General features: G+C 50.4%; 1 protein-coding gene across 2 annotated transcripts in view; it reads left to right on the forward strand.

The window, feature by feature from the left end:
• LOC140391875 (anoctamin-7-like) overlaps nt 1-25,620 on the forward strand; it is a 147,856-nt gene that overhangs the window by 58,702 nt on the left and 63,534 nt on the right. Inside the window, exons 8-10 of one of the 2 annotated variants that reach the window (XM_072476866.1) lie at nt 18,118-18,206; nt 20,461-20,582; nt 22,905-22,952. In XM_072476866.1, the coding sequence (XP_072332967.1) occupies nt 18,118-18,206; nt 20,461-20,582; nt 22,905-22,952 (259 nt within the window). The remainder of the gene's footprint in view (nt 1-18,117; nt 18,207-20,460; nt 20,583-22,904; nt 22,953-25,620) is intronic. The other variant, XM_072476867.1, reaches the window with a different exon arrangement.

A 25,620-nucleotide genomic window follows, 5' to 3' on the forward strand; every position in this document is an offset into this window, starting at 1 on the left:
CAACTTCACACTGTACACCTTTGTTATGACACCCTGGGCGAGTGCACGGTCAATTCCAGCCCCACGGGCTCCAGAGCCCCAACATAAGTGAATTAACCAATAATTTGGATATGTTTCTGAGATCTTTGACTTTTGATTGCACCAGATTTGTAGGTAAAACTTAGTAACTGCTTATTTATAACAAGAGCAGAGAAAAACATGGAATATTGATACTAGAACAACAGCCTGCTAATTTAATTAGTTCCCCCCCCCCCCCCTTTGCCACCCTACCCTCTACCCATGCGCACACAAGACAGACACACAGAGGGAAGGATCAAAATAGTGGGGATTAAAAGGGGCGAGAGATAAGTATCTTCGCTGCTTGAGGTTATAGCCTTTGTAATTGGCAATATTCTCAGGATGCGGAGTGTTGAAACCCATCAGTTGGATTGGACCTTCAGAATGTGCCTTCAATCCGAACTCGCAGGCTGTGGAATTTCCTCTGGGCAGTCACTGCCACTTTTATTAATCTGGGCCTTCACACTGAAGATTCACCTTCAGGTATGTTTAATTCTGGCTGACCCCCATCAGATTACCTCTCCGACTCATTGTGGTAACGTTAGATTTCTCTACCTGAGCATTTAAAAGATTTCTGACCACTCTGCTCATCTGCCGTTGGCCTGGAACTTCCAGAGTTAAAAGAAGGTTTTCACAAAATCTAGCTTGTTTGCAACCTTTTTAATCGGAAGTGAAACTCTTACAAGCTGGTTAGGGAGAGTCTTAATCACGAGGCATTAGATGAGAGAGAGTTCAAGTCTGTGCCTCCCCTCTCCTGTTTCAAATGAAACTAACTCAAAATGGGGTCTTGTGCTTTTCTGCAGAATCTTCTGCAGAATCTTCTGGAACTCCCCACACCAATCAACATCCAGAGGAAAGCAAATACCTGGATTTCACAACAGCTTATTGGCTGCCAGCCAAGTCCATCAAAATGTTATCAGTGGGCCGTACCAAATAGCTCATTGGACTGCAGAGGTTCTTGGGCCAGGCCAAATAGCACATTATACTGGGATGTTCTTTGGAATTAATTTTAAAAGCAAAGATTGTAGAAGCCAGTATAACAGAATATAAAAGAATTGCATAGGGAAAAGAAGGTATAAACATGGGGTTCCTTACACCTGTCACATGTAGACTTAAATCTCCAGAAATCTCTCCTGCATTGATAATCTGGTCCGAGGATAACTCTGAAAATGTTGTTCTGATCAGCCTTCCAAGCTGATTTCAGCTGGTGATGGTCTGTAAATGTAACATTGCAGTTTATGAGCAATTTGACTACAAGAACCATCCTCGCAGTGAGGTGGTAGATAGATCCCTTCTCTGTCAAATGATTGGAAATTTTGAAATGTCACTAGGAGTATATCATTGCCTCATGGTAAATAAATCAGTTGCTATCTTCAACAATGGGTATGATGGAACCTTGCGAGGATAGAGCAGTTCTTTGTGCTGGGTTGGTTGGTGCTCTTGGCATGCCTCCCGCAACTTCACAACTCTTTCAGGAGCACTGTTTATCCCAGGCCAATAATACATTGTTTCCCTCATAGAATTTAGAATTTATAGTGCAGAAGAAGGCCATTTGGCCCATCGAGTCTGCACCGGCCCTTGGAAAGAGCATCCTGCTTAAGCCCACACCTCCATCCTATCCCTGTAACCCAGTAATCCCACCTAACCTTTTGGACACCATGGGGCAATTTACCATGGCCAGTCCACCTAACCTGCACATCTTTGGACTGTGGGAGGAAACCGGGGTGCCCGGAGGAAACCCACGCAGACACTGGGAGAACGTGTAGACTCTGCACAGTCACCCAAGGGGGAATTGAACCCGGGACCTTGCCACTGTGAAGCATCAGTGCTAACCACTGCTACCGTTGTACCAGTCTGCCATGAGGGACCTTGTCAAATACCTTATTAAAGTCCATGTACAAAGAACAAAGAAAAGTACAGCACAGGAACAGGCCCTTCGGCCCTCCAAGCCCGTGCCGACCATGCTGCCCGACTAAACTACAATCTTCTACACTTCCTGGGTCCGTATCCCTCTATTCCCATCCTATTCATGTATTGTCAAGATGTCCCATAAACGTCACTATCGTCCCTGCTTCCACCACCACCTCCGGCAGCGAGTTCCAGGCACCCACTACCCTCTTGTGTATAAAAAGTTTTTTTTTTTTTTTTTTTTTAAACGTACCTCTAACGTCTCATGTAAACCTTGCCCCTCCATGTAGACGACATCCACAGCCGTTTCCCTCATCAATTAATTTTGTCAGCTCCTCAAAATTTTTTATCAAGTTGGTAAGACATGACCTTCCCTGTACAACACCATGTTGTACTTTAAAAACCTTCCCTTCTAGCAATTTTTATTGATACATGAACATTTTTACCATTCTCTTCATTAGCAGTACCTATGACTTTAATGCTATCCATTATACACATACAACCTGGAACCAGGTAAGGTTCTGGTTATAACCCTCGACTGCTGATGGGGAATTTGATTATGGTAATGCCGTAGAATGCCAAGGAACGGATGGTTGGATGTTCTCTTGTTGGAGATGGATATTGTCTGGCACGTAGCAGGAATGTTACTTGCCACTTAAAGCCTGAATGTTATCCAGGTCTTCCTGCAGGCTGAAACAGACTGTGGAAGTCTCAAATGGTACAAAGCATTGATAATCATCAGCGACTATCCCCACTCCTGGCCTTTATAATGGAGAGAAGGTCATTGCTGAAGCAACTGAAGATGGTTGGATGTCGGACACGATCTACTGCAGCAATGCCCTGGGCTGAGATGGTTGGCCTTCAACAACCATGTTTATTTTCTGCTGGGTCTGACTCCAACCAGTCGAGGGGTCTCTCCTGATTTTCATTGACTTGTTAGGGTTGCTTGATGCCACCTTGCCAAATGCTGCCTGTCCAGGGCAATCACATTTGCCTCAAACCTCTGAAATTTAAACCTCTTGTCTTGGTTTATTCAGCAATTCTGGCTGTGATTGCACCTGCTTCAGCCTTATCTCGTGCACTGAAGTGCAGGGCATCCCCCATCATTGATGATGCATTATTTGTGGAGTTGCCACCTCCCAGTTACTTGTTCAATTGTCCACCACGATGCATGACTCTGGGTCTGTACTCGTTGGAGTTTAGAAGGATGAGGAGGGATCTTATTGAAACTTGCAGCATACTGCAAGGCTTCGATAGAGTGGACGTGGAGAGGATGTTTCCACTTGTAGGAAAAACTAGAACCAGAGGACACAATCTCAGACTAAAGGGACGATCCTTTGAAACAGAGATGAGGAGGAATTTCTTAAGCCAGAGGGTGATGAATCCGGAATTCTTTGCCGCAGAAGGCTGTGGAGGCCAAATCACTGAGTGTATTTAAGACAAATGTTAGAGGTGAAAATATTCACACGAGGGCCTGAGTATAGTTTTTTTTTTAAAAAAAAACAGTTTATTATGTCAGAATTCTGGGAGAGAAGGCCTGAGACTCTGCAGCCTATTGCCGGCACCTTTTCTCACTTGAGCTGAGGCTCACATGGGTTAATATACAGATTCAAGGGGCGGGTTCTTATTTACATACAATCAATCAACTATATTCTCGTCCCACTTTATTACATGCAGTCAATCAATTTTCTTAGCATCCCAGTTATCACATATATGGTTAAAGTGGGTGTTGTCTTACCCGCCCCTAACTTCATACAGAAGTCATTCAAAACTAACACAAGGATATGTCCTGTCTACAGCTGTTGACCCTGAACTTTATCAAGGATACATTGCATGTCTTGTTCTGTGAAGCTGTTATCAACGGCTGTTGGGATACTCCCTATACATACCACGGTTGGTTCTCATGAGACAGTTTACAGGGAATGTGGCTTGTTCAGCCATTTTGTGTCTTTAATATCACAAAATAGCTAACAGCCATTTTGTCTTTTCTGATATTAACAGCATTGTGTATACACAATCTATTTCTACAAATTGTCTCTTCTAAACAGGATTCTAAGTCAATGAGATCTTTTGTCTCATCAGAACTATTCAAAAGTAATCTATGAGCACAAATGTAGTTACAGGGCCACCTACAATTTATATCATAGTCCAGTATCAGAAAATGCCCTTCAACAGTATTTAAGACCGAGGTAGATAGGTTCTTGATTAATAAGGGGATCTGGGGTTGTGGGAAGAAGGCAGGAGAATGGGCATGAGAAAAATATCAGCCATGATTGAATGGCGGAGCAGACTCGACAGGCCGAGTGGCCTAATTCTGCATCTAGGTCTTATGGTTGGACCAATGGGGTCATCAGGAGCCAAGTACCCCAGGAAGAAACAAAGTTGTGCATCGGTGGGTGTGTTCTTGCTCAGTAGCTCCTTGATAGCACTGTCGACGACACTTTCCATTGCTTTGCTGAAGATCAAGAATAGATTGATGGGGGCTTCCGGTTGCGGCTATGCAGAGCTAAGTCGCACGTTCAGTAGCTCCCGCTTGGAATGGACTTTTGGGCTCTTTTCGGGCCCCCAACGGCATTTTTTCGACATTTCTTGGTATGGGAAGAAGACTGCAACATTCCCCCGACAGTGTATGGCTTGGACCAGGAGCGGGCGACTAATTATAAAAAAAAAAAAAAAAAAAAAAAAGTGGTGGTGAAGCCAAAGAAAGTGCGAGGGAAGAAGAGCAAGGTGGCGGCGGGCGGGGACCAGGCAGCATGGATGCAGTGGGCGCAGGAGCATCGGAGGTTATCCAGCACTGCTTCAGGGAGCTCCAAGCGGATCTGCTGGAGCCGATGAAGGCTCCTACTGGTAAGCTGCTGGAGATCCAGACAGCCCAGGGTGTGGCGATCCGCGTGGTCCGACAAAAGATCTCTGATAATGTGGACGAGATCTTGGGCCTAGCGGTAAAGATGGAGGCGCATGAGGCACTCCGCAAGAAATGGCAGGAACGGTTTGAGGAGATGGAGAATCGGTCGAGGCGGAAGAATCTGAGGATCCTGGGCCTCCCGGAGGAGCTGGAGGGGTTGGATGTGTGGGGGCCTATGTGGTCACCATGTTAAACTGGCTGATGGGAGCGAGGTCCTTCCAGGGGCCCCTGGAGCTGGAAGGGGCCCGTAGAGGGCTGGCAAGGAGGCCCAAGGCTAACGAGCTGCCGCGGGCGGTGCTGGTGCGGTTTCATCGGTTCGCTGATCGGGAGTGCGTACTCAGGTGGGCCAAGAAAGAGAGGAGCAGCAGGTGGGAGAACGCAGAGGTTCGAATATATTGGGACTGGAGCGCGGAGGTGGCGAAGAGGAGGACCGGGTACAACCGGGCAAAGGCGGTGCTGCACAGGAAGGGGGTGAAGTTTGGCATGTTGCAGCCGGCGTGTCTGTGTGACCGACTAGAACCGGCACCATTATTTTGAGTCCCCGGAGGAGGCGTGGGCCTTTGTTCAGGCCGAGAACCTGGACACAAACTGAGGGTCAGGATGGGGGGTCGGGTGTGGGGATGGTCGGGGATTGTTGTTGTTGTGTTACATTTTGAGGGGGTTCTTTGTTGTTTATTTTTGGTTCGGTGGGTTGGGCACTGTTTTGGTTGGGTCTGTCAGGTGGGCTCTTGGAGGGGGGCAAGTAAACGGGGGTGGATGGCCGGTAGGGGGGACTGGGCCCCGCGGCGGGAGGGGGGGACTGGGCCCCGCGGCGGGAGGGGGGGACTGGGCCCCGCGGCGGGAGGGGGGGACTGGGCCCCGCGGCGGGAGGGGGGGACTGGGCCCCGCGGCGGGAGGGGGGGACTGGGCCCCGCGGCGGGAGGGGGGGACTGGGCCCCGCGGCGGGAGGGGGGGACTGGGCCCCGCGGCGGGAGGGGGGGACTGGGCCCCGCGGCGGGAGGGGGGGGACTGGGCCCCGCGGCGGGAGGGGGGGACTGGGCCCCGCGGCGGGAGGGGGGGACTGGGCCCCGCGGCGGGAGGGGGGGACTGGGCCCCGCGGCGGGAGGGGGGGACTGGGCCCCGCGGCGGGAGGGGGGGACTGGGCCCCGCGGCGGGAGGGGGGGACTGGGCCCCGCGGCGGGAGGGGGGGACTGGGCCCCGCGGCGGGAGGGGGGGACTGGGCCCCGCGGCGGGAGGGGGGGGACTGGGCCCCGCGGCGGGAGGGGGGGACTGGGCCCCGCGGCGGGAGGGGGGGACTGGGCCCCGCGGCGGGAGGGGGGGACTGGGCCCCGCGGCGGGAGGGGGGGACTGGGCCCCGCGGCGGGAGGGGGGGACTGGGCCCCGCGGCGGGAGGGGGGGACTGGGCCCCGCGGCGGGAGGGGGGACTGGGCCCCGCGGGGGGAGGGGGGGACTGGGACTGGGCCTGGGCCTGTAAAAGGAGCTGCGCCAGAGCAGGCGGGGCCGGGCAGGTGGAAAGTGCAGGCTTTTTCCCGTGCTTGGGTGGAAGGGGGAGGCGGAGAGCCTGCTGGTGTGTAATGGAGTGGGAGGGGAAGTCCCACAATCGGAGGAGTCGAAGGAGAGGCGGGAGCGGCCAGGGTCAGCAGGAATCAGCTGACTTGCGGGAGTCGAATGGGGGGAGCAATGCAGCTAGGAGGGGTCCTAGCTGGGTGGGGGGCATCTGGTTGCTGCTGGTATGGTCATGGGGTAGCTGGAGCGAGTAGAGGGGGATGGGCTGGGGGTCTGCCGCCGTGGGGAACGCGTGGGGCGCGGGCACGTGGCTGGCCGAGGGGCTATGGCTAGTCGGCGGGGGAGGGGGGCGGGTAGCTCCCTGATCTGGCTGATAGCCTGGAACGTAAGGGGACTGAACGGGCCGGTTAAGCGGGCCTGGGTATTCGCGCACCTGAAGGGGCTGAAGACTGATGTGGTAATGCTCCAAGAGACACATCTGAAGGTGGCAGACCAGGTAAGATTGAGGAAGGGGTGGGTAGGCCAGGTGTTTCATTCGGGGCTGGATACCAAGACTCGGGGGGGGGGGGGGGGTGGGGGGGCGATCTTGGTGGGAACTGTATTGGTCCGAGCCCCCATTGGAGGAGGGAGGGATGGGCCGCTTTCTGGAACAACTGAGGTTCCCGAAGGTGGAGGAGGGGCTGGTGGCGGGATTAGGGGCCCCGATTGGGCTGGAGAAGCTGGCCAAAGGGATAGGGAGCATGTAGGCAGGGAAGGCACCGGGGCCGTACGGTTTACCGGTCGAGTTCTATAAAGAATATATGGACCTGTTGGGCCCGTTGCTAGTTAGGACCTTCAATGAGGCAAGGGAGGGGGGCTTTTCCACCGACTATGTCCCAGGCACTGATCTCCTTGATCCTGAAGCGGGACAAGGATCCCCTGCAGTGTGGGTCTTACAGGCCGATTTTGTTGTTAAATGTAGATGCCAAGGGCATGGCGAAGGTCTTAGCCACGAGGATTGAGGATTGTGTGCCGCAGGTCATCCATGATGACCAGATTGGGTTCGTGAAGGGGAGACAGTTGAGCGCGAATGTGTGGAGGCTTTTGAACGTTATCATGATGCCGGCGAGGGAGGGGGAGGCGGAGGTAGTGGCGGTGATGGATGCTGAGAAAGCCTTCGATAGGGTAGAGTGGGGGGACTTGTGGGTGGTGCTGAAGAGGTTCAGGTTTGGGGAGGGGGTTTGTCAGGTGGGTTAGGCTGTTGTACGAGGTCCCGATGGCGAGTGTACCCACGAACAAGAGGTCTGAGTACTTTCGGTTGCATAGAGGAACAAGGCATGGGTGTCCCCTGTCCCCTCTGCTCTTCGCACTGGCGATTGAACCCCTGGCTATGGCACGGAGGGAGTCCAGGAACTGGAGGGGGCTGGTGCGGGGAGGGGTGGGTGGGGGGAGGAAGAGGGAGGGGGGGGGTAGGAAGAGGGGAGGGGAGTGGGGGGGGGAAAGAGAGGAGCATAGGGTGTCTCTCTATGCGGACGACTTGCGTATATGTGGCGGACCCGGTGGGGGGAATGCCGGAGGTAATGAGGATCCTCGGAGTTCGGGGATTTCTCGGGGTACAAACTCAACATGGGGAAGAGCGAGTTGTTCGTAGTTCACCCAGGGGACCAGGAGAGGAGGATTGGCGAGCTCCCACTAAAAAGGGCGGAGAGGAGTTTCAGGTATTTGGGATCCAGGTGGCCAGGAGCTGGGGGGGGCCCTGCATAGACTTAATTTCACGAAGCTGGTGGAGCAAATGGAGGAGGAGTTAACAGGTGGGACTCGTTGCCGCTGTCCCTGGCGGGTAGGGTGCAGTCAGTCAAGATGACGGTGCTTCCTGTTCCAGTGCCTCCCCATTCTTATCCCGAAGGCCTTCTTTAGGCGGGTCAACAGGAGCATAACGGGGTTTGTGTGGGCGCGAGGGACCCCGAGGGCGAGAAGGGTGTTCCTGGAGCGGAATAGGAATGGGGGGGGGGGGGGCCCTCTCTGGGTACTACTGGGCCGCCAATGTGGCGATGGTGCGCAAGTGGGTGATGGAGGGGGAGGGGGCGGCATGGAAGAGGCTGGAGACGGCGTCTTGTGAGGGTACGAGTCTGGAGGCGCTTGCAACGGTGCCGCTCCCTCCAATGAGGTATACCACGAGCCCAGTGGTGGCGGTTACCCTCAAAATTTGGGAGCAATGGAGGCGGCACTGGGGAGAAGTGGAGGCCTCGGTGTGGACCCCGATACGGGGAATGACCGGTTTGTCCCAGGGAGAATAGATGGAGGATTTACGGGGTGGCACAGGGCAGGGATATGAAGGTTGGGGGACCTGTTTGTGGATGGGAAGTTCGCGAGCCTGGGTGAGCTGGAGGAGAAGTACGGGCTTCCCCCGGGGAACACTGTTAGGTATCTACAGGTAAGGGCGTTTGCCAGGCCGTAAGTGGTGGAATTCCCGCTGCTGCTGCCACGCACGGTACAGGACAGGGTGCTCTCGGGGGTGTGGGTTGGAGAGGGGAAGATTTTGGCAACATACCAGGTGATGCAGGAGGAGGAGGAGGCCTCAGTGGAGGAGCTGAAAGGTAATTGGGAGGAGGAGTTGGGAGAGGAGATTGAAGAGGGGACGTGGGCAGGTGCCCTAGGGAGTGTGAACTCTTCCTCATCGTGCACGAGGCTCAGCCTGATACAGTTTAAGGTGCTGCACAGGGCACACATCACCGGGACACGGATGAGATGGTTCTTTGGGGGTGAGGACAGGTGTGTTAGGTGATCGGGGAGCCCAGCAAACCACATGCATATGTTCTGGGCATGCCCAGCGTTGGAGGAATTTTGGAATGGCGTAGCGAGGACGGTGTCGAGGGTGGTAGGATCCAGGGTCAGACCGGGCCGGGGGCTCTCAATATTTGGGGTTGCAGAGGAGCCGGGAGTGCAGGAGGTGAAAGAGGCCGGTATTCTGGCCTTTGCGTCCCTGGTAGCCCAGCGAAGGATTCTTCTTCAGTGGAGGGATGTGAGGCCCCCAAGCGTGGAATCCTGGAACAACGATATGGCGGGGTTTATTATATTGGAGAGGGTGAAATCTGCCTTAAGGGGATCGTCGGAGCAAGGGTTTTTCAGGCGGTGGCAACCGTTCTTTGTCTACCGTTCTGCCAGGAAGTCTATGGTCAGCAGCAACTGTAGCCACCTAAAATGGCTGATTCCTGATTTATTTGGCCAAAACCCGATATAAAATGGCTAACCGAAAAGGCTGATGGGAAAAGCAGCCAACAGGACACAAACGGACAGCTGCAGACAGAATAGCGTATTCGGCTCTGGGGAAATCGGCCCAGATCGATATCTGCGACTATTAGCAGCACATCAACACAGACATTTGCAGTTTAATCGGCTATTCCCGGGAACAATTGCAACATATTAGCAATTGAATGCCGGGCCAGACCTCGGCGCCTGCAGTGGCCGAAACAAAGACAGGTGAACGACCACCCCCCCCGATCGAGGAATCGCCCCATTATTGGAGCATATTGAACCCAGTGATTGGGAACAAGTCCAATCACTTGGAACTCTGGGTCAAGGGCCGCCCCGAGGGGCGGGAAGCCCCTGGGCCATATCAATTGAGGGGCCAAGTTCAGATTGATCTCTCTCTCCCTCCTTCTCCTGCTCGCAAGCTTCGCAAGAACATCGACTAGAAATCGTAAGTTTGACTCCTAGCCATCGACCCGTATCAGCCTTTTGAATCCCACAGGCCAGATCCAATTCGATAAACCATTCGTTTACCTGACCTGGTGGGCCATCCCCAAAAGTAAGTATTGGCCAGTAGTGGTAGGTAGTGATATAGACAGTTGGATTATTGTATAAGTATTTATTGCTGTACATAATAAATGACTGTTGATTTCAATTTTACTAAGCGGTGTGCTGACTTATTAATCATTACTCGAGCGGGACTTCCGGGTGCGGCTATGCAGAGCGAGGTCGCATATTCGGTAGCTCTCGCTTGGAACGGACTTTTGGGCTCTTTCACAGGGCCCCCACGGTATTTGTTTGACATTTCCCGGTGTGGCAAGAAGACTGCAGCATTCCCCTGACAGTGTCCCCCAGGAATGTTATGTCTTTTGGCTACCAGACCCGGCAGAAACAGTAAAAGATTTGGCTTTGGCTGCAGGTTTAGACAAGGGCCTCTTCCAGCATGCAGGCGGGGGAAGGGCAAGCTTAAAGCTGCAAATTGACTTGACTCAATCAAAGATGAATTCTAGCAGCAGAGGGAACAACTGTGAAAGGATCTACCAAGGCCATTGAAGAGGCGGGGACGAGGCTTCCGGTGGCGGCCATGGAGGAGTAGGTCGTGCATTCGGCAGCTCCTGTCTAGAACTGACTCTCTGACCTTTTTCAGGAGTTTCCATAGACTTTTTAAATGGACCAGAAGTGTAACGGCCAAAGGAGCGGCACTGGAGCAACGGGGAAAGAAAACAAAATGGCGGCGGCTAGGGACAAAGGGGAGCTGCAGGAGTTCATCAAGCGCTGCTTCGAGGAGCAGCGCGAGGAGATGCGCAAAGAGATGTTGGCGCCTATGCTTTCGGCAATTGAAGGACTCTGGATCACCCAGAAGGTCCACGAAGCTAAGATCCAGGAGGTACAGAAAAGAGTCAGTCAGAACGAGGACGAGCTCGTGGGCCTGGCGGTGAGAGTGGAGCAGAACGAGGCGCTACACGAGGTGGGCGGGAAGACTCGAAGACCTGGAGAACAGGTCGAGGAGAAAGAATCTGCGAATCCTGGGTCTCCCTGAAGGAGCAGAGGGGGCTGATGCCGGGGTATACGCGAGCACGATGCTCGAGGCGATGATGGGCACGAGGCTCCTTCAAGGCCGGCTGGAGTTGGACGGGGTACATCGGGTGCTGGCGAAGAAGCCCCAGGCAAATGAGCCGCCAAGGGCCATGGTGGTGAGGTTCCACCGGTTCACGGACAGAGAGCGGGTCCTGAGATGGGCCAAGAAGGAGCGGAGCAGTAAGTGGGACAATGCAGAGATCCGAATATACACGGACTGGAGCACGGAGGTTGCAAAGCGGAGAGCGGGTTTCAACCGGGCCAAAGCGGCGTTGTACCGGAAAGAAGTGAAATTCTGAATGCTGCAGCCAGCACGGCTGTGGGTCACATACAAGGGCCAAGACTATTACTTTGAAACGCCTGAAGAGGCGTGGACCTTTGTACAAGCCTAAAGTTGGATTCTAACTGCGGGTTTGTGAGGGTAGGGGGATGTTTGAGGTTTGATGTGTGATGGTTGTTGTATATAGGGGGTCAATCACGTGCAGGAAATGTTACATAGGCTGGGGGAGAGAGACCAGGCCGCGACAGGAGCTGCGCCAGAGGGGGCGGAGCGGGCTTTGGAAAGCGCGGGGGAAGAAAGGCGGGAAGGGGAACGAAGGAATGCATATGGATTGGGAGACTCTCACGCGGGGTGGTCAATGGGACAGCGGGGGAAGCCGGGGTCAGCTGACTTACGGGAGTGACATGGGGGGGGGGGGGGGGGGAGAGCAAAAAAGCTAGACGGGTCTAGCGGGGGGAGGGGGGGGGGGGGAAAAGGGTTACTGCTGCACTGGCCGAAAGGGAATGGGACACAGAAGAGGTGGTCGGGACGGGGATCCCCCCTCTGGGGGTCTGGAGGGTGAGGGAGGCGTGGACACGGGACTGGCCCAGGAGATGGCTAGTCGGCGGGTCGTGGGGGGGAGGGGTGAGAGCCCCTCCAATCCGGCTGATAACGTGGAATGTGAGGGGCCTGAATAGGCCGGTGAAGAGGGCTCGGGTGTTCGCGCACTTAAAGGGACTGAAGGCGGACGTGGCCATGCTCCAAGATGCGCACCTGAAGGTGGCGGACCAGGTCAGGCTAAGAAAGAGATGGGTAGGACAGGTATTCCACTCGGGACTGGACGCGAAGAATAGAGGGGTGGCAATATTGGTGGGAAAGCGGGTGTCATTTGAGGCCAAGACTATTGTAGTGGACAATGGAGGGCGATATGTAATGGTGAGCGGTAGGCTGCAAGGGATGTGGGTGGTGTTGGTAAACGTATACGCCCCGAACTGGGATGATGCAGGATTCATGAAGCGCATGTTGGGGCGCATTCCGGACCTGGAGATAGGAGGCCTGATAATGGGAGGGGACTTTAATACAGTGTTGAATCCAGCACTAGACCGCTCCAAATCAAGGACTGGAAAGAGGCCGGTGGCGGCCAAGGTACTTAGGGGGTTTATGGATCAGATGGGTGGAGTGGACCCATGGCGGTTTGCAAGGCCGCAGGCCAGGGAATTTTCTTTCTTCTCCCATGTACACAAAGCCTACTCCCGGATAGATTTCTTTGTTCTGGGTAGGGCGCTCATCCCGAGTATGACTGAGGGGACTGAGTATTCGGCTATAGCCGTTTCGGACCATGCCCCACACTGGGTGGAACTGGAGCTGGGAGAGGAGAGGGACCAACGCCCGTTGTGGTGGCTGGATGTGGGACTGCTGGCGGACGAGGTGGTGTGTGGGAAGGTGGGGGGGGGGGGGAGGGTGTATCGAAAGGTACTTGGAGGCCAACGACAACGGGGAGGTGGGGGTGGTATGGGAGGCGTTGAAGGCAGTGATCAGGGGAGAGCTAATTTCCATTAGGGCTCCTAGGGAGAAGACAGAGGGTATGGAAAGGGAGAGGTTAGTGGGGGAGATTTTGAGAGTGGACAGGAGATACGCAGAGGCCCCGGAGGAAAGATAACTTGGGGAAAGACGACGGCTCCAGACGGAGTTTGACCTGTTGTCCACAGGGAAGGCGGAGGCACAGTGGAGGAAAGCGCAGGGGGCGACCTAAGAGTATGGGGAAAAGGCTAGTCGGATGCTGGCACACCAGCTCCGTAAGAGGATGGCAGCGAGGGAAATAGGGGGAGTCAAAGATGGAAGGGGAGCCACGGTTCGGAGTGCGACGAAAATAAACGAGGTATTCAAGGCCTTTTATGAAGAGCTGTACAGATCCCAGCCCCCAGCGGGGGAAGAGGCGATGAGGCGATTGCTAGATCAGCTGAGATTCCCGAGGGTGGAGGAGCAAGTGGTGGCTGGTTTGGGGGCACCAATTGGGTTGGAGGAGCTGAGCAAGGGTTTGGGGAGCATGCAGGTGGGGAAGGCCCCGGGACCGGACGGATTCCCGGTGGAGTTCTACAGGAAGTACGCGGACCTGTTGGCCCCGCTACTGGTGAGGACCTTTAATGAGGCAAGAGAGGAGGGGACCCTGCCCCCGACCATGTCGGAAGCGACAATTTCTTTGATCCTAAAGCGGGACAAGGACCCACTGCAATGTGGATCGTACAGGCCGATCTCGCTCCTCAATGTGGATGCAAAGTTGCTGGCAAAAGTGCTGGCCACGAGGATCGAGGACTGTGTCCTGGGGGTAATCCACGAGGACCAGACGGGATTTGTAAAGGGCAGGCCATTAAACACCAATGTGCGGCGGCTCTTAAACGTGATAATGATGCCATCGGAGGAGGGAAAGGCGGCGATAGTGGTAGCTATGGACGCGGAGAAGGCCTTTGACCGAGTAGAGTGGGAGTACCTCTGGGAGGTGCTGCGCAGGTTCGGGATAGGGTTTATCAATTAGGTTAAGCTCCTTTACAGAGCCCCGATGGCAAGTGTAGTGACGAACCGGCGGAGGTCGGAGTACTTTCGACTGTACCGAGGGACGAGGCAGGGGTGCCCCCTGTCCCCCCTTTTGTTCGCATTGGCGATCGAACCATTGGCCATGTCATTGAGGGAGTCTAATAAATGGAAGGGGGTGGTCCGAGGGGGAGAATAGCATCGGGTGTCGCTATATGCGGATGACCTGTTGCTGTACATGGCGGATCCAATGGAGGGGATGGTGGAGGTCATGCAGACTCTAAGGGAGTTTGGGGAGTTTTCGGGCTATAAGCTCAATGTAGGGAAGAGTGAGCTCTTTGTATTACAGGTGGGGGAACCAAGAAATAGGGATAGGGGACCTACCGCTGAGGAGGGTGGAGGGGAGCTTTCGGTATCTGGTGATCCAGATAGCCAGGAGTTGGGGGACCCTACATTAACTGAATCTGACGAGGTTGGTGGAGCAAATGGAGGAGGATTTCAAAAGATGGGACATGTTACCGCTCTCTCTGGCGGGTAGAGTGCAGTCGGTCAAAATGGTGGTCCTTCCGAGGTTTCTGTTTGTGTTTCAGTGCCTTCCCATCGTGATCACTAAGGCCTTTTTTAAGAGAGTAGGCAAGAGTATTATGGGGTTTGTGTGGGCGAATAAGACCCCAAGAGTAAGGAGAGGGTTCCTGGAACGCAGTAGGGACCGAGGAGGGTTGGCGCTGCCAAACCTGGGGAGCTAGTACTGGGCAGCAAATGTGGCGATGATCCGCAAGTGGGTTATGGAGGGAGAGGGGGCGGCATGGAAGAGGATGGAGATGGCGTCCTGTAAAAGAACGAGCCTGGGGGCGTTGGTGATGGCACCACTGCCGCTCTCGCCGACAAAGTATACCACGAGCCCGGTGGTGGCCGCAACGCTAAGGATCTGGGGCCAGTGGAGACGGCACCGGGGTGCAATGGGAGCATCGGTGTGGTCCCCGATCAGGGGTAACCACCGGTTTGTCCCGGCGAAGATGGACGGGGGGGTTCCAGAGCTGGCATCGGGCGGGGATTGGAAGAACGGGGGACCTGTTCATCGACGGGACGTTTGCGAGCCTAGGGGCACTGGAGGAGAAGTTTGTGTTACCCCCGGGAAATGCCTTTAGATATATGCAGGTGAGGGCTTTTGTGAGGCGACAGGTGAGGGAATTCCCGTTGCTCCCGACACAAGAAGTTCAAGATAGGGTGATCTCGGGTGTATGGGTCGGGGAGGGCAAGGTGTCGGAAATACACCAGGAGTTGAAAGAAGAGGGGGAAGCGCTGGTAGAAGAGTTGAAGGGTAAATGGGAGGAGGAGCTGGGGGAGGAGATCGAGGAAGGTCTGTGGGCTGATGCCCTAGGTAGGGTTAATTCCTCCTCCTCGTGTGCCAGGCTCAGCCTGATACAATTTAAGGTGGTCCACAGAGCGCACTTGACGGGGGCGAGGTTGACCAGGTTCTTTGGGGTAGAGGACAGATGTGGAAGGTGCTCAGGGAGCCCGGCGAACCATGTCCATATGTCTTGGTCATGCCCGGCACTGGAGGGTTTCTGGAGAGGAGTGGCGGGAGCAATATCTCAGGTGGTGAAAGTCCGGGTCAAGCCAAGCTGGGGGCTAGCAATATTTGGAGTAGTGGACAAACCGGGAGTGCAGGAGGCGAAAGAGGCCGGCATTCTGGCCTTTGCGTCCCTAGTAGCCCGGCGCAGGATCTTGCTAATGTGGAAGGAGGCGAAGCCCCCCAGCCTGGAGGCCTGGATAAATGATATGGCTGGGTTCATAAAGTTGGAGAAGATTGAGTTCGCCTTGAGAGGGTCTGAACAGGGGTTTTACAGGCGGTGGCAACCGTTCCTAGACTATCTCGCGGAGTGTTAGAGGAAGGTCGGTCAGCAGCAGCAGCAACCTTTTGGGGGGGGGGGGGGAAGGGGGGAGACGTCCTGGGAGAGGGGGGACTGCCTGGGAGGGTGGATGAGCAAGAGATAACATGAAGGGTTGGGGAAACTGGCACGTACGGGTGAGGGCCAGTGTACAAAGCTGTGTAAATGTATCATTTTGCCATGTATATATCTTTGCGCGATTTCTCTTTTGTTACGGGGGTGCGTTATTGTTTGTAAGGGAGAAAAATTGTGTGAAAAAACTTAAATAAAAAAAAAAAAATCATTACTCGAGCTTGGACCATGTAGCGGTATCCGAAAGATACCTGGCGACTCGTGAGCAAAGCTGACATAATCAGAGCTAATAAAACTAAGACTAATAAGAGCAACACAACCCGGTGGGGGAGGGGGGCGGGGATGGGTTCTATTTTATTTTTGTTTGTCTATACTGGGGGATCTGAGGGGGTGTATATATTTGTTATGTTTGCCATGTGTTTCGGCGGGTGATAATTTATTATTTATGTATAGGGGGGAGGGGGGCACTGGGTTGTTTTGTTTTTTATTCAATTCTATTGGGTTCCTTTTACATTTAGTTGTTGATATTTTGTGAAAACTTTAATAAAAAATTTATTTTTTTAAAGAATAGATTGATGGGTGTCATTGGCAGGATTGGATTTGTCTTGTTTGCCCTGTGTCTTGTATGCAAGGCCTACCTGGCCAATTTTCCACATTGCTGAGTAAGATGCAATTGGAGCTGTACTAGAACAGCTGGGTTAGGGATGCAGCTAGTTCTGGTTACCAAGACTACAACTGGGATGTTGTCAGGGTCCATAGCCTTTTTAGATTCCAGTGGCTTCTGCTGTTTCCTTGTTATCAGCAGAGTGAATTGAATTGGCTGAAGACTGGCACCTATGCTGAAGATCTCGGGAGGAGGGCGAGATGGTTCATCTTAGCAATTCTGGCTGATATTGCACCTGCTTCAGCCTTATCTCGTGCACTGAAGTGTAGGGCTTCCCCCATCATTGATGGGATATTTGTGGAGCTGCCACCTCCAGTTACTTGAAATGAAAATCGCTTATTGTCACGAGTAGGCTTCAATGAAGTTACTGTGAAAAGCCCCTAGTCGCCACATTCCGGCACCTGTTCGGGGAGGCTGGTATGGGAATTGAACCGTACTGCTGGCCTGCCTTGGTCTGCTTTAAAAGCCAGTGATTTAGCCCAGTGAGCTAAACCAGCCCCTCAAATTAATTGTTTAATTGTCCACCGCTATTCATGACTGGATATGGCAGGACAGTCGAGCTTTGATCTGAACTGTCGATTGTAGGATTACTTGGCTCTTTGGCATGCATATAATCTTGGATTGTAGCTTCCCCAGATTAATTTTCCCTTTAAATATTTATCCTTATCCAATTCTGTTTTAAATGCGGCTTCTACCACACTTTTTGGGCAGTGCATTCTCGATCACCTTAGCTCGCAGTGTAGAAAAATGTTTCCTCATCTATTCTTGTCTGCATCTTTTCAGTCACTGACCTTTTGTGTTATTTTGCATGATTTTGAACATCCGCGGAAATACGCCGGCCGGTCCGTGCACGCGTGAGTTCACGCCAGCTGTTCCTCACATGTGCGAACTCGCGCCGTCCCTTCGGTGCTGGCTGGAGCAGCGCCAACCCCTCCTGCGTCCACCTAGCCCCCGAAAGTTCGGAGAATTCCTTCCTTTCGGGAGCTGTTGATGCTGGTTTTCCTGCCGGCGTGGGGACTTTTTGGCCAGGATACCCAGAAGGGAGAATCCTGGCCAATGTCTTTGACGATATAACCTCTTTGTTCAATTCCAGTTATTCATCCCTTCTTAATAAAATATTTTGGGTTGTTTTCCTAACTGAAATGGGCAGTATTGTATCTTTTCCCCCCACATTTTATTTAAATTTTAAGTGTTCCTGTTTTTTAAAATCTTGTATCAAGCCACATAATGTTATGGACAGTGAGGATGTCCTGTATGGATGTTTTGGATTTTTCCATGTGTCTGGATGTGTTGCATGCACATATATTTTGATACCAGTGCAAATTTTAGTTTTTATTCTGTAATCCAGAAAGATCAAATTCAAACCAATTTGAAATTAGACTTGGGGCTCCTCCAAGTTTCTTGTTACCATGTATCCAAAAATGATCCAATTAAATCATTCTTATCAGTTTATATTCTGAACCAATATTATCAATTTCATTGTTAATTTGCAGTTATTCTCATTCTGTTTTTGTCACAGGATTTCATCAGATGATTTATTTACTGTAATCCAATCGTCCTTTGATAATGTTGCTACACCATGGTTTGGTCTCGTTATTTGTTTGTGGGGTAAGGAATTTGTCAGTGGTAATCACTTGCTATTATGGAATATCTCTAGCGATAATATTTGCACCATTAATTACTTGCAAATGAAATCTCCAGTTTATGGTTCTGCTCAACTAGTGGTAATTTAAGAGAGCCAGTGGATGAGGTGAACCAGTTAAATTGCTCGCTGAGTTGGCAGGCCAAATGGCCTTATTCTATGATCCTCCTGTGACGGCCAATCAATTCACTCTGGGTGACTCGAGGTATATTGATCAGTCTAACCAGTGAAATACAAGTCCATATTGAGGTCTTCAGTTAAAACTGGGTAATAAGAATACTGATCATGTATATCTTGAAGTGAAACACCAGTTAAAACTGGGAAATATGAACACCGATCCAAACTTTGTTTTTCCTAAAGGAATGACTTGAATTATATGATTCATACTTTATTCGACTGATAAAATGAACATGATGTATCTAAAATACTAGTAAGAAGTCTTACAACACCAGGTTAAAGTCCAACAGGTTTGTTTCTAATCACTAGCTTTCGGAACACTGCGCCTTCCTCAGGTGAAGGAACATTCGCCGGAGGAAGGAGCAGTGCTCCGAAAGCTAGTGATTCGAAACAAACCTGTTGGACTTTAACCTGGTGTTGTAAGACTGCGTACTGTGCTCACCCCAGTCCAACGCCGGCATCTCCACATCACATCTAAAATTACTAGAGTCTTCAAAACAATTATTTTTGCACTGGGCACTATGGCAAATAATGTAAAGACTTAAAATTCTTCTGCATTATTTTTAATTTAAACAAAATAAACGTGTGTATGCAGGACCAGAGAATCCGGCTGCCAGCAAATGGTCGGAGAATTCCAGCTCATAGTCTGGATTTCTAATAATATAATTTGAATTAGCTGATCAGGATGGTCTTTGGACTAAACTGCGTGAGTGAATTCAAGCAATGATGTCAGCAGCAGGGCGACTAGGATAAATCATTGAAAACTGAGAATATTGGGAATTCTCAGCAAGCTTGTCAGCATCTTGAGAAATGTGGGTCATACCCCAAATATTCGATGTTTCCTTAGTAGAGTAAGGGGAAGTTTGGAAAGTACATATTTCTGGGCAAGACCAGGATTGAACTCCACTGTGATGTCCTCTTTACCTCCAAATAATCTTCTAGCAGTTACTGCTTGGATTCCGCATGCCTGGTTGGACAGACAAAGATGTACAAGGGGAATGGTACCCCACCTTGGATTCAGCATGCCTGCTTGGATTCAGCATGCCTGCTTGGATTCAGCATGCCTGCTTGGATTCAGCATGCCTGCTTGGATTCAGCATGCCTGCTTGGATTCAGCATGCCTGCTTGGACAGTTAAAGATGTACAAGGGGAATGATACCCCAGCATGAATCCCTGCTTCCAGGGAATTGAGGCGAATAAAAGAATAGGGTTGAGGAAGAAAACTGTGAACCTACAAAAACTGTGTTGAAGATATAGAATATGGGGGGGGGGAGAGAGAAAGAGATGCTATTTGAACCCACGTTAGCCATCAGCATAAATATATAGAATATGGGGGGGGGGGCGGGGGGGGGAGAGAAAGAGATGCTATTTGAACCCACGTTAGCCATCAGCATAAATGGCAATGCGGACCTAAAATCTCACAAGAATCTGGAAACCAGATTCTCACCGAAGAGATCTCGTTTCTTGACTTTCCACGACTCGTGACGTAACGAGATTCAATAAATTTAATTGCATTTAATGTCATTATAGGGTTTCCCCGCAATACGGTTCCCTCCACACTGAATATTCATACCTCACTGACAGGACAGGCCTTCAAAAACCTAAAGCAGTTTGAGGGGAACCCCCAGGGGCGCCAAGCTAAATAAAGCCCCTAGGGGTAGAGGGACCTTGCAGTGCCAGGATGGCAGTGCTGCTGCGGGGCCTCTTGGAAGGGTTTTGGGGGGGTGGGGGGGAAGGAGGAGAGGCGGAGGAGATGTTGGGCCCCGGGCCCCTGATGCATCTGTGGGTCCGATCTACCACAGATCGGAGCGCCCTTTAACGATGGTGCCCTGATATCTGTGGAATTGGCATTGCCGGCTCTATCGGGTCCCGCCAAAGTGCACTATAAAGTCTGGCGAGAAACCTGCACACTGCTTTTCTCACCTCAGACAGAATCTGCTCTATAGTTTTAATTTGGCCATTCTGCTCTTGTTGTGATCAAATTGGAAGAGGACAAGTCTTGCAAGGTCAATTGTACTGAATAAAAGTATGCATTGTCTTCAGGAACAATATTTGTGGAAATGTGGAAAAGAGTAAATGCAAAACTGGTTTACGAATGGGATGTTGAAAACTTTGAAAATGATGAGCCAGCCAGACCTGAGTTTTATGGAACAAGTGTCAAAAAGGTACATATTTTTGCTGTTTCTTATAAATTCTTAATCCGATTAATTGCTAGAGTATTAATTGTTCAAGTATTAGTACATTCTGTAACTAACTTTCAATGAAGTGGAGAAATATAATTTGGGGGCAGAGATTTGGATTTTATTCACCATTTAAAAGAACCATTGTTTGTTTGGATTTCAGTAGATCTGTTAATCCCAGTTAGAGGATAGGTAGAATATAATAAATTTATGATCATGTTTCTAATTAAAATTGGCCTATAGATTCTTCATTACAGATGCTTTCCAACACCGATGGAGATACATTATGAATATGGGAAAGTGGAATTTTAAGCTTACATTAATTTGTGCTTTTTCATAATTAATACCTTCCAGAAACACACAGTTTAACAATACTGCTGATTTCTCTGAGCTATGCTCACCTTGTGCGTAGTTTCCTAATCAAAAGTACAAAATTGGTAAATTTACCCCCCTATGTAAAACTTCCCAGAAGTGGAAATGGTCCATAAAAACGGAGGATTTCCTTTAGGATACAGAAGAATTCCACAATCTATTATGTAGGTAAACTGCAATCACATCACTTAATTTATTATCAAGATAAACTGGGTTAGGATGTTACTTGGACCAAGGCTATGACTCTCAACCATGGTTATTTCATCTGTGAAAAGTCTGCAAGATGGAACCTGGTCCAACTGTAATCAATCATTTAAATTTGGCTGAAAATAAAATTAAACCAAAGGGAAGTTGGAAGTTTTGGGATTCATCTGCCTTGCCTTAATGATTTGACCCTACAAAGATGTGCAGAATGCATGGTGAGGCAATATATGGCTTCAGATTAAGCCACTTGTGTTTGCAGTAGAAAGTCATTGATCTCCCACAGCACTGCAATATAATTAAAATGGAGACCATGATCAAAATGGTTCTGTTGTGTTGGTCTGAAGAGGTTCATGTACCTGATTTATAGAATTCCCAAACCTGTCTTGTATACCCAGCAGCAGTCTGGCTATTCTACCTGATATGGACAGGTGAAATATGTTAAAAACACTAAAAGCCACTTTGAAATCTTGCAGTGTTAGCCCCCAGCGCACCATGCGTCCTAAATCAACTTGGCAGAATTTGAGGTTGCCCCACCTGACTAGAAGGCAACTTATCTAATGGCCACATCTGTACTTAAGTGGGACATGTACAAATCTGTATGCATTAAGGGGCTTTTCTCCTATTAACTGAGTCATTTAATGGGTGACTCCACTAGCCTAGTAAGAGGAAATTCTGTAACCTATAGGGTCTGTTTTAATCCTCCTCTCAGAAGTCGCTCAATTGAGCAGGAAACTAAGGGCATCATTCTAAATCTATTTGCATGAATACTGGATTTTATGAAATTGGCACTTATTGCTTACTGACCTAGACATTATTCAGCGCTGCTAACTGGCATGGAAAACCTGCTTGAATACAGCAATACAATTTCTCGCGTTGAAATATGCAATCCACTGCAGCCCTCTGTCAAATCCAACCTGACACCGCACTGAAGGAGAGCATTTAAGCGAGGAGTTGAAAATATTAAGAGGCAGTTCCCTGTAAAGGGCTGGCTGGCTTTTTGTCGTAGTGGGGGGGGGGGGGGGGGCAGGGGAGCTGAGCTGATTGGCAAGCCGCAGCGAATGCATTCCTCCCAAAATGCTTTGATTGGTTTCCTTAGCAACACAGGCCCGCGCAGAGGCCCCCCTCCCCCTCATCCCCACCCAACACACTATACAGCGCATGCGTGTCATGTGATCCTTCGCGTGGTCCTGCACCGAGGTGCAGATTGGGATTAAAAAATGACAGAGGGTCGTCTACAGTACACAATCACATGTGTAGATCATCTACATCATCGAAGGCCTGTCCAGCATTGTAAATTGAGTGGTGTGATATGAAGGAATTTTAAAATGTTTGGTAGTTGCCTTTGGTTCTACTGTGCTCTCTGGGAATCCAGATTCCATCCTTAATAATTAAAAAACACAAGATGGGTAATTTAAACCCTGCTGCATTGTTTTCTGTACAGTATTATAGAATTTTTCATTATTGGATTTACTAAATGTTTGAAACTTAATTTGAAAACACCCACTCATGATTGTTTATCCATGTAACAGCGTTAGATTTGCATTTTCCATTCGTGTTTTAGATTTCTACTTCAGATTGGTGGACATTTTTTCTTTGAAATGAAAATACCGATTTTTACTGCCAAAATACTGATTTTTGGTACCTGGAATACTGATTTCTGTTGGGAAAGGTTGGCAGCTCTGATTATTCATTGATTTTTAAAAAACAAAGCTTAACGATCTTTTATTTCAGCTTTACGTATTGCTAATAAAGATGTTAAAAATGTTTCAGCATGCAACAGTGAGTACAAAGCCATGTAACTGTAGTGTAGACAATAAGATGGCTTCTTATCTGTAATCCTCATTCTAATTCTTTAAATTGAAGGTTCTCTTCACAACAACACCTTGCTGAAATAATGCTGTCATAGTGCACCTACCTTCCAATTCTGAAAAAGTGGCCATTGCCTTGATGTGTTAATTTTTGGAGACCTTCCATTTAAGAAATTCAGGGGGGAAAAAAGCACTGCTTGTACTTGCTTTTCCTAGGAGCATGGGTAGTATTACAATGTGTGGCATGGTATACATCAAAATTAACCTGACTTTTCTTTTTAGGATCATCTAAGCAACAATGATTTTTTTTAAAAATGTGGTGAAATGACCATGTTTGTCCTCATGAGTAGTGGAAACTGACCTAATTCCTCTCTGGAGAGGAATGAAACAAGGTTGCTTCCTTATCCACCAATTTATGGTATCTGTGAGGGCCAATCGAGGAACCAAATTTTTTTTTGTTGTACGTTACTTTCTCTTTCCCCCCCCCCCCCCCCCCCCTCTCCCCCCCCCATTCCTACCCCGGCAATATTGTATTGACATATCCACCTGAGAATCTATTGTTCTACTTACAGCTTTGAATATTGTGCTAATCATAGTGGGCCTGATGCACAGAATCAGGATTATAGTTTTGTACTGCTTAGAGGATTTCTGTAATCAACAGATGCTGCCAACGAAGGTGGAATGGTCTTTCTCCAAATTCTGTCGCTGTTTACAACATCGTGTAAAATGAAAGGGTAACTTGGCCTTTTGTGCAATAACGGACCAACATGGGATGGATTTATGGTGTTGGGTGGAAAGGCTTTCAAAAGTCACTGTCAAAAAGTCAACATAGCTCTTTTTGCACGAGAACCTGGAGTCATGAACGATGAACCTGGTGCATGCAATTGGAATACAAAGTAAGGTGGCTGTCCCTTTTTATAGGTCCCTCCAACACACAGAAGGCAAATGTTCATCAGTAATGAAGTCACGGCTATAAATGGATTTATAGAATATAATACCTTCCCTTCAATATTCATTTTGGTACCCATGTTTGTTATATATACCTGTTACCCAGGGGGAGTTTCAGTGGCGGCCATGGAGTGAGTAGTCGCAGGGCAGCTTCCGGCTCAAAGGCATTGGTTTGAGCTGATATTACCCCAAAGTGGGGTAATTTTGACAGGAAAATGTAGCTGAAGGTGTATGTCTGTTGGTTACCAGACCTGGCCAAGGAACTGGAGGAGACCTGTGGTGCAGCCGCAATTGGGAAGAGGGAGAATGGTTGTCGCAAGTTGGAAAACCCCAGATGGAGCAGTTGATGGCATTTATTAGAGATGATGCATGAGGATTGGTCACCGAGGGAGCGGTAGCACCTCAGAAAGGATTGATGGAGAGAGTCGAAAGTGTTTGGAAGCACAGGGTCACAGATCCGCGAGATGGAGATGGTGATGTCCTATCATCGGGATCTCCTGGAGGACCTTTGCAAGTCGCTAAGGGCAAAGGTAGAGGAGCAGAAGAATAGATCCAGAAGGCAGAACCTGCGTACCGTTGGCTTGCCTGAGGGTTTGGAAGGCATGAGTGCCATGCGATATGTCTCCAGGATGCTGGCGGGATGGTGGTGGAGGGGGTGCTGGACAATGCTTGGGAGGTGGATTGGGTGCACAGGTCCCTAAGGCAGAAGCCTAGAGCGGGTGAGTTACCACAGGTGGTGATTATGAGGCTCCATAAGTTGTGGAGAAGGAGAAGATCTTGCGCAGGGCCAGGGAGAAGCGGAACTGGGAAAAGGAGGGGTACAGGACCAGGGATAAGCGGAACTATGAATGGGAGGTGAACAGCGTCCGATTCTATCAAGACATTGGAGCGGAGCTAGCCAAAAGACGTGTCGGGTTCAACAAGGCCAAAGCGGTTTTATACCGAAGTGTTGGCGGAGAGAAAGAGTTACAGGGGTAGTTCGATAGGCTGTCGACGGGAATGGCAATGGGGCAGCTAGGGAGGGCAAGTATGAATATTGATAGACGGCGAGCCATATGCTAGCCCTTCAGCTATGGATGAGGTTGCGTCCAGGGAAATTCAGAGTGCGTCCAGGGAAATTCAGAGTGCGGACAGGGAAGTGGGGATGTAGTGTCGGAGCTGGGGAAGATTGACAAGGCATTCGGGGAGTATCATAAAACGTTATATAGGGCCGGGCCAGGTGGTAAGGAAGGGGATATGGGGCAGTTTGGGCTGGATGAGGAGAGAAGGTAGGCGCTGGAGGAACCGCTAGGGCTGAGAGGTGATGGATAGCATAAACGGGATGAACTTGGTTAACTAATAATCTTTATTATTTACACCAGTAGGTATACATTAGCACTGCAATGAAGTTACTATGAATTGCTCCTAGTATCCACACTCCGGCGCCTGTTCGGGTACACAGAGGGAGAATTCAGAATGCCTAATTCACCTAACAGCACATCTTTCGGGACTTGTGGGAGGAAACAGGAGCACTGGGAGGAAACCCACGCAGACATGGGGAGAACGTGCAGACTCCGCACAGATGGTGACCAATCCGGGAATCGAACCTGGGTCCCTGGCACTGAAGCAATGGTGCTAGCCACCGTGCGCCCAATAGTGCTAACCACTGTGCTACCATGCTGTGCCCTACCTGAGTTCACACTGAGTTGGCA

The sequence above is a fragment of the Scyliorhinus torazame genome, chromosome 15, assembly GCF_047496885.1.
Source record: "Scyliorhinus torazame isolate Kashiwa2021f chromosome 15, sScyTor2.1, whole genome shotgun sequence".
NCBI classification, from domain to species: domain Eukaryota; kingdom Metazoa; phylum Chordata; class Chondrichthyes; order Carcharhiniformes; family Scyliorhinidae; genus Scyliorhinus; species Scyliorhinus torazame.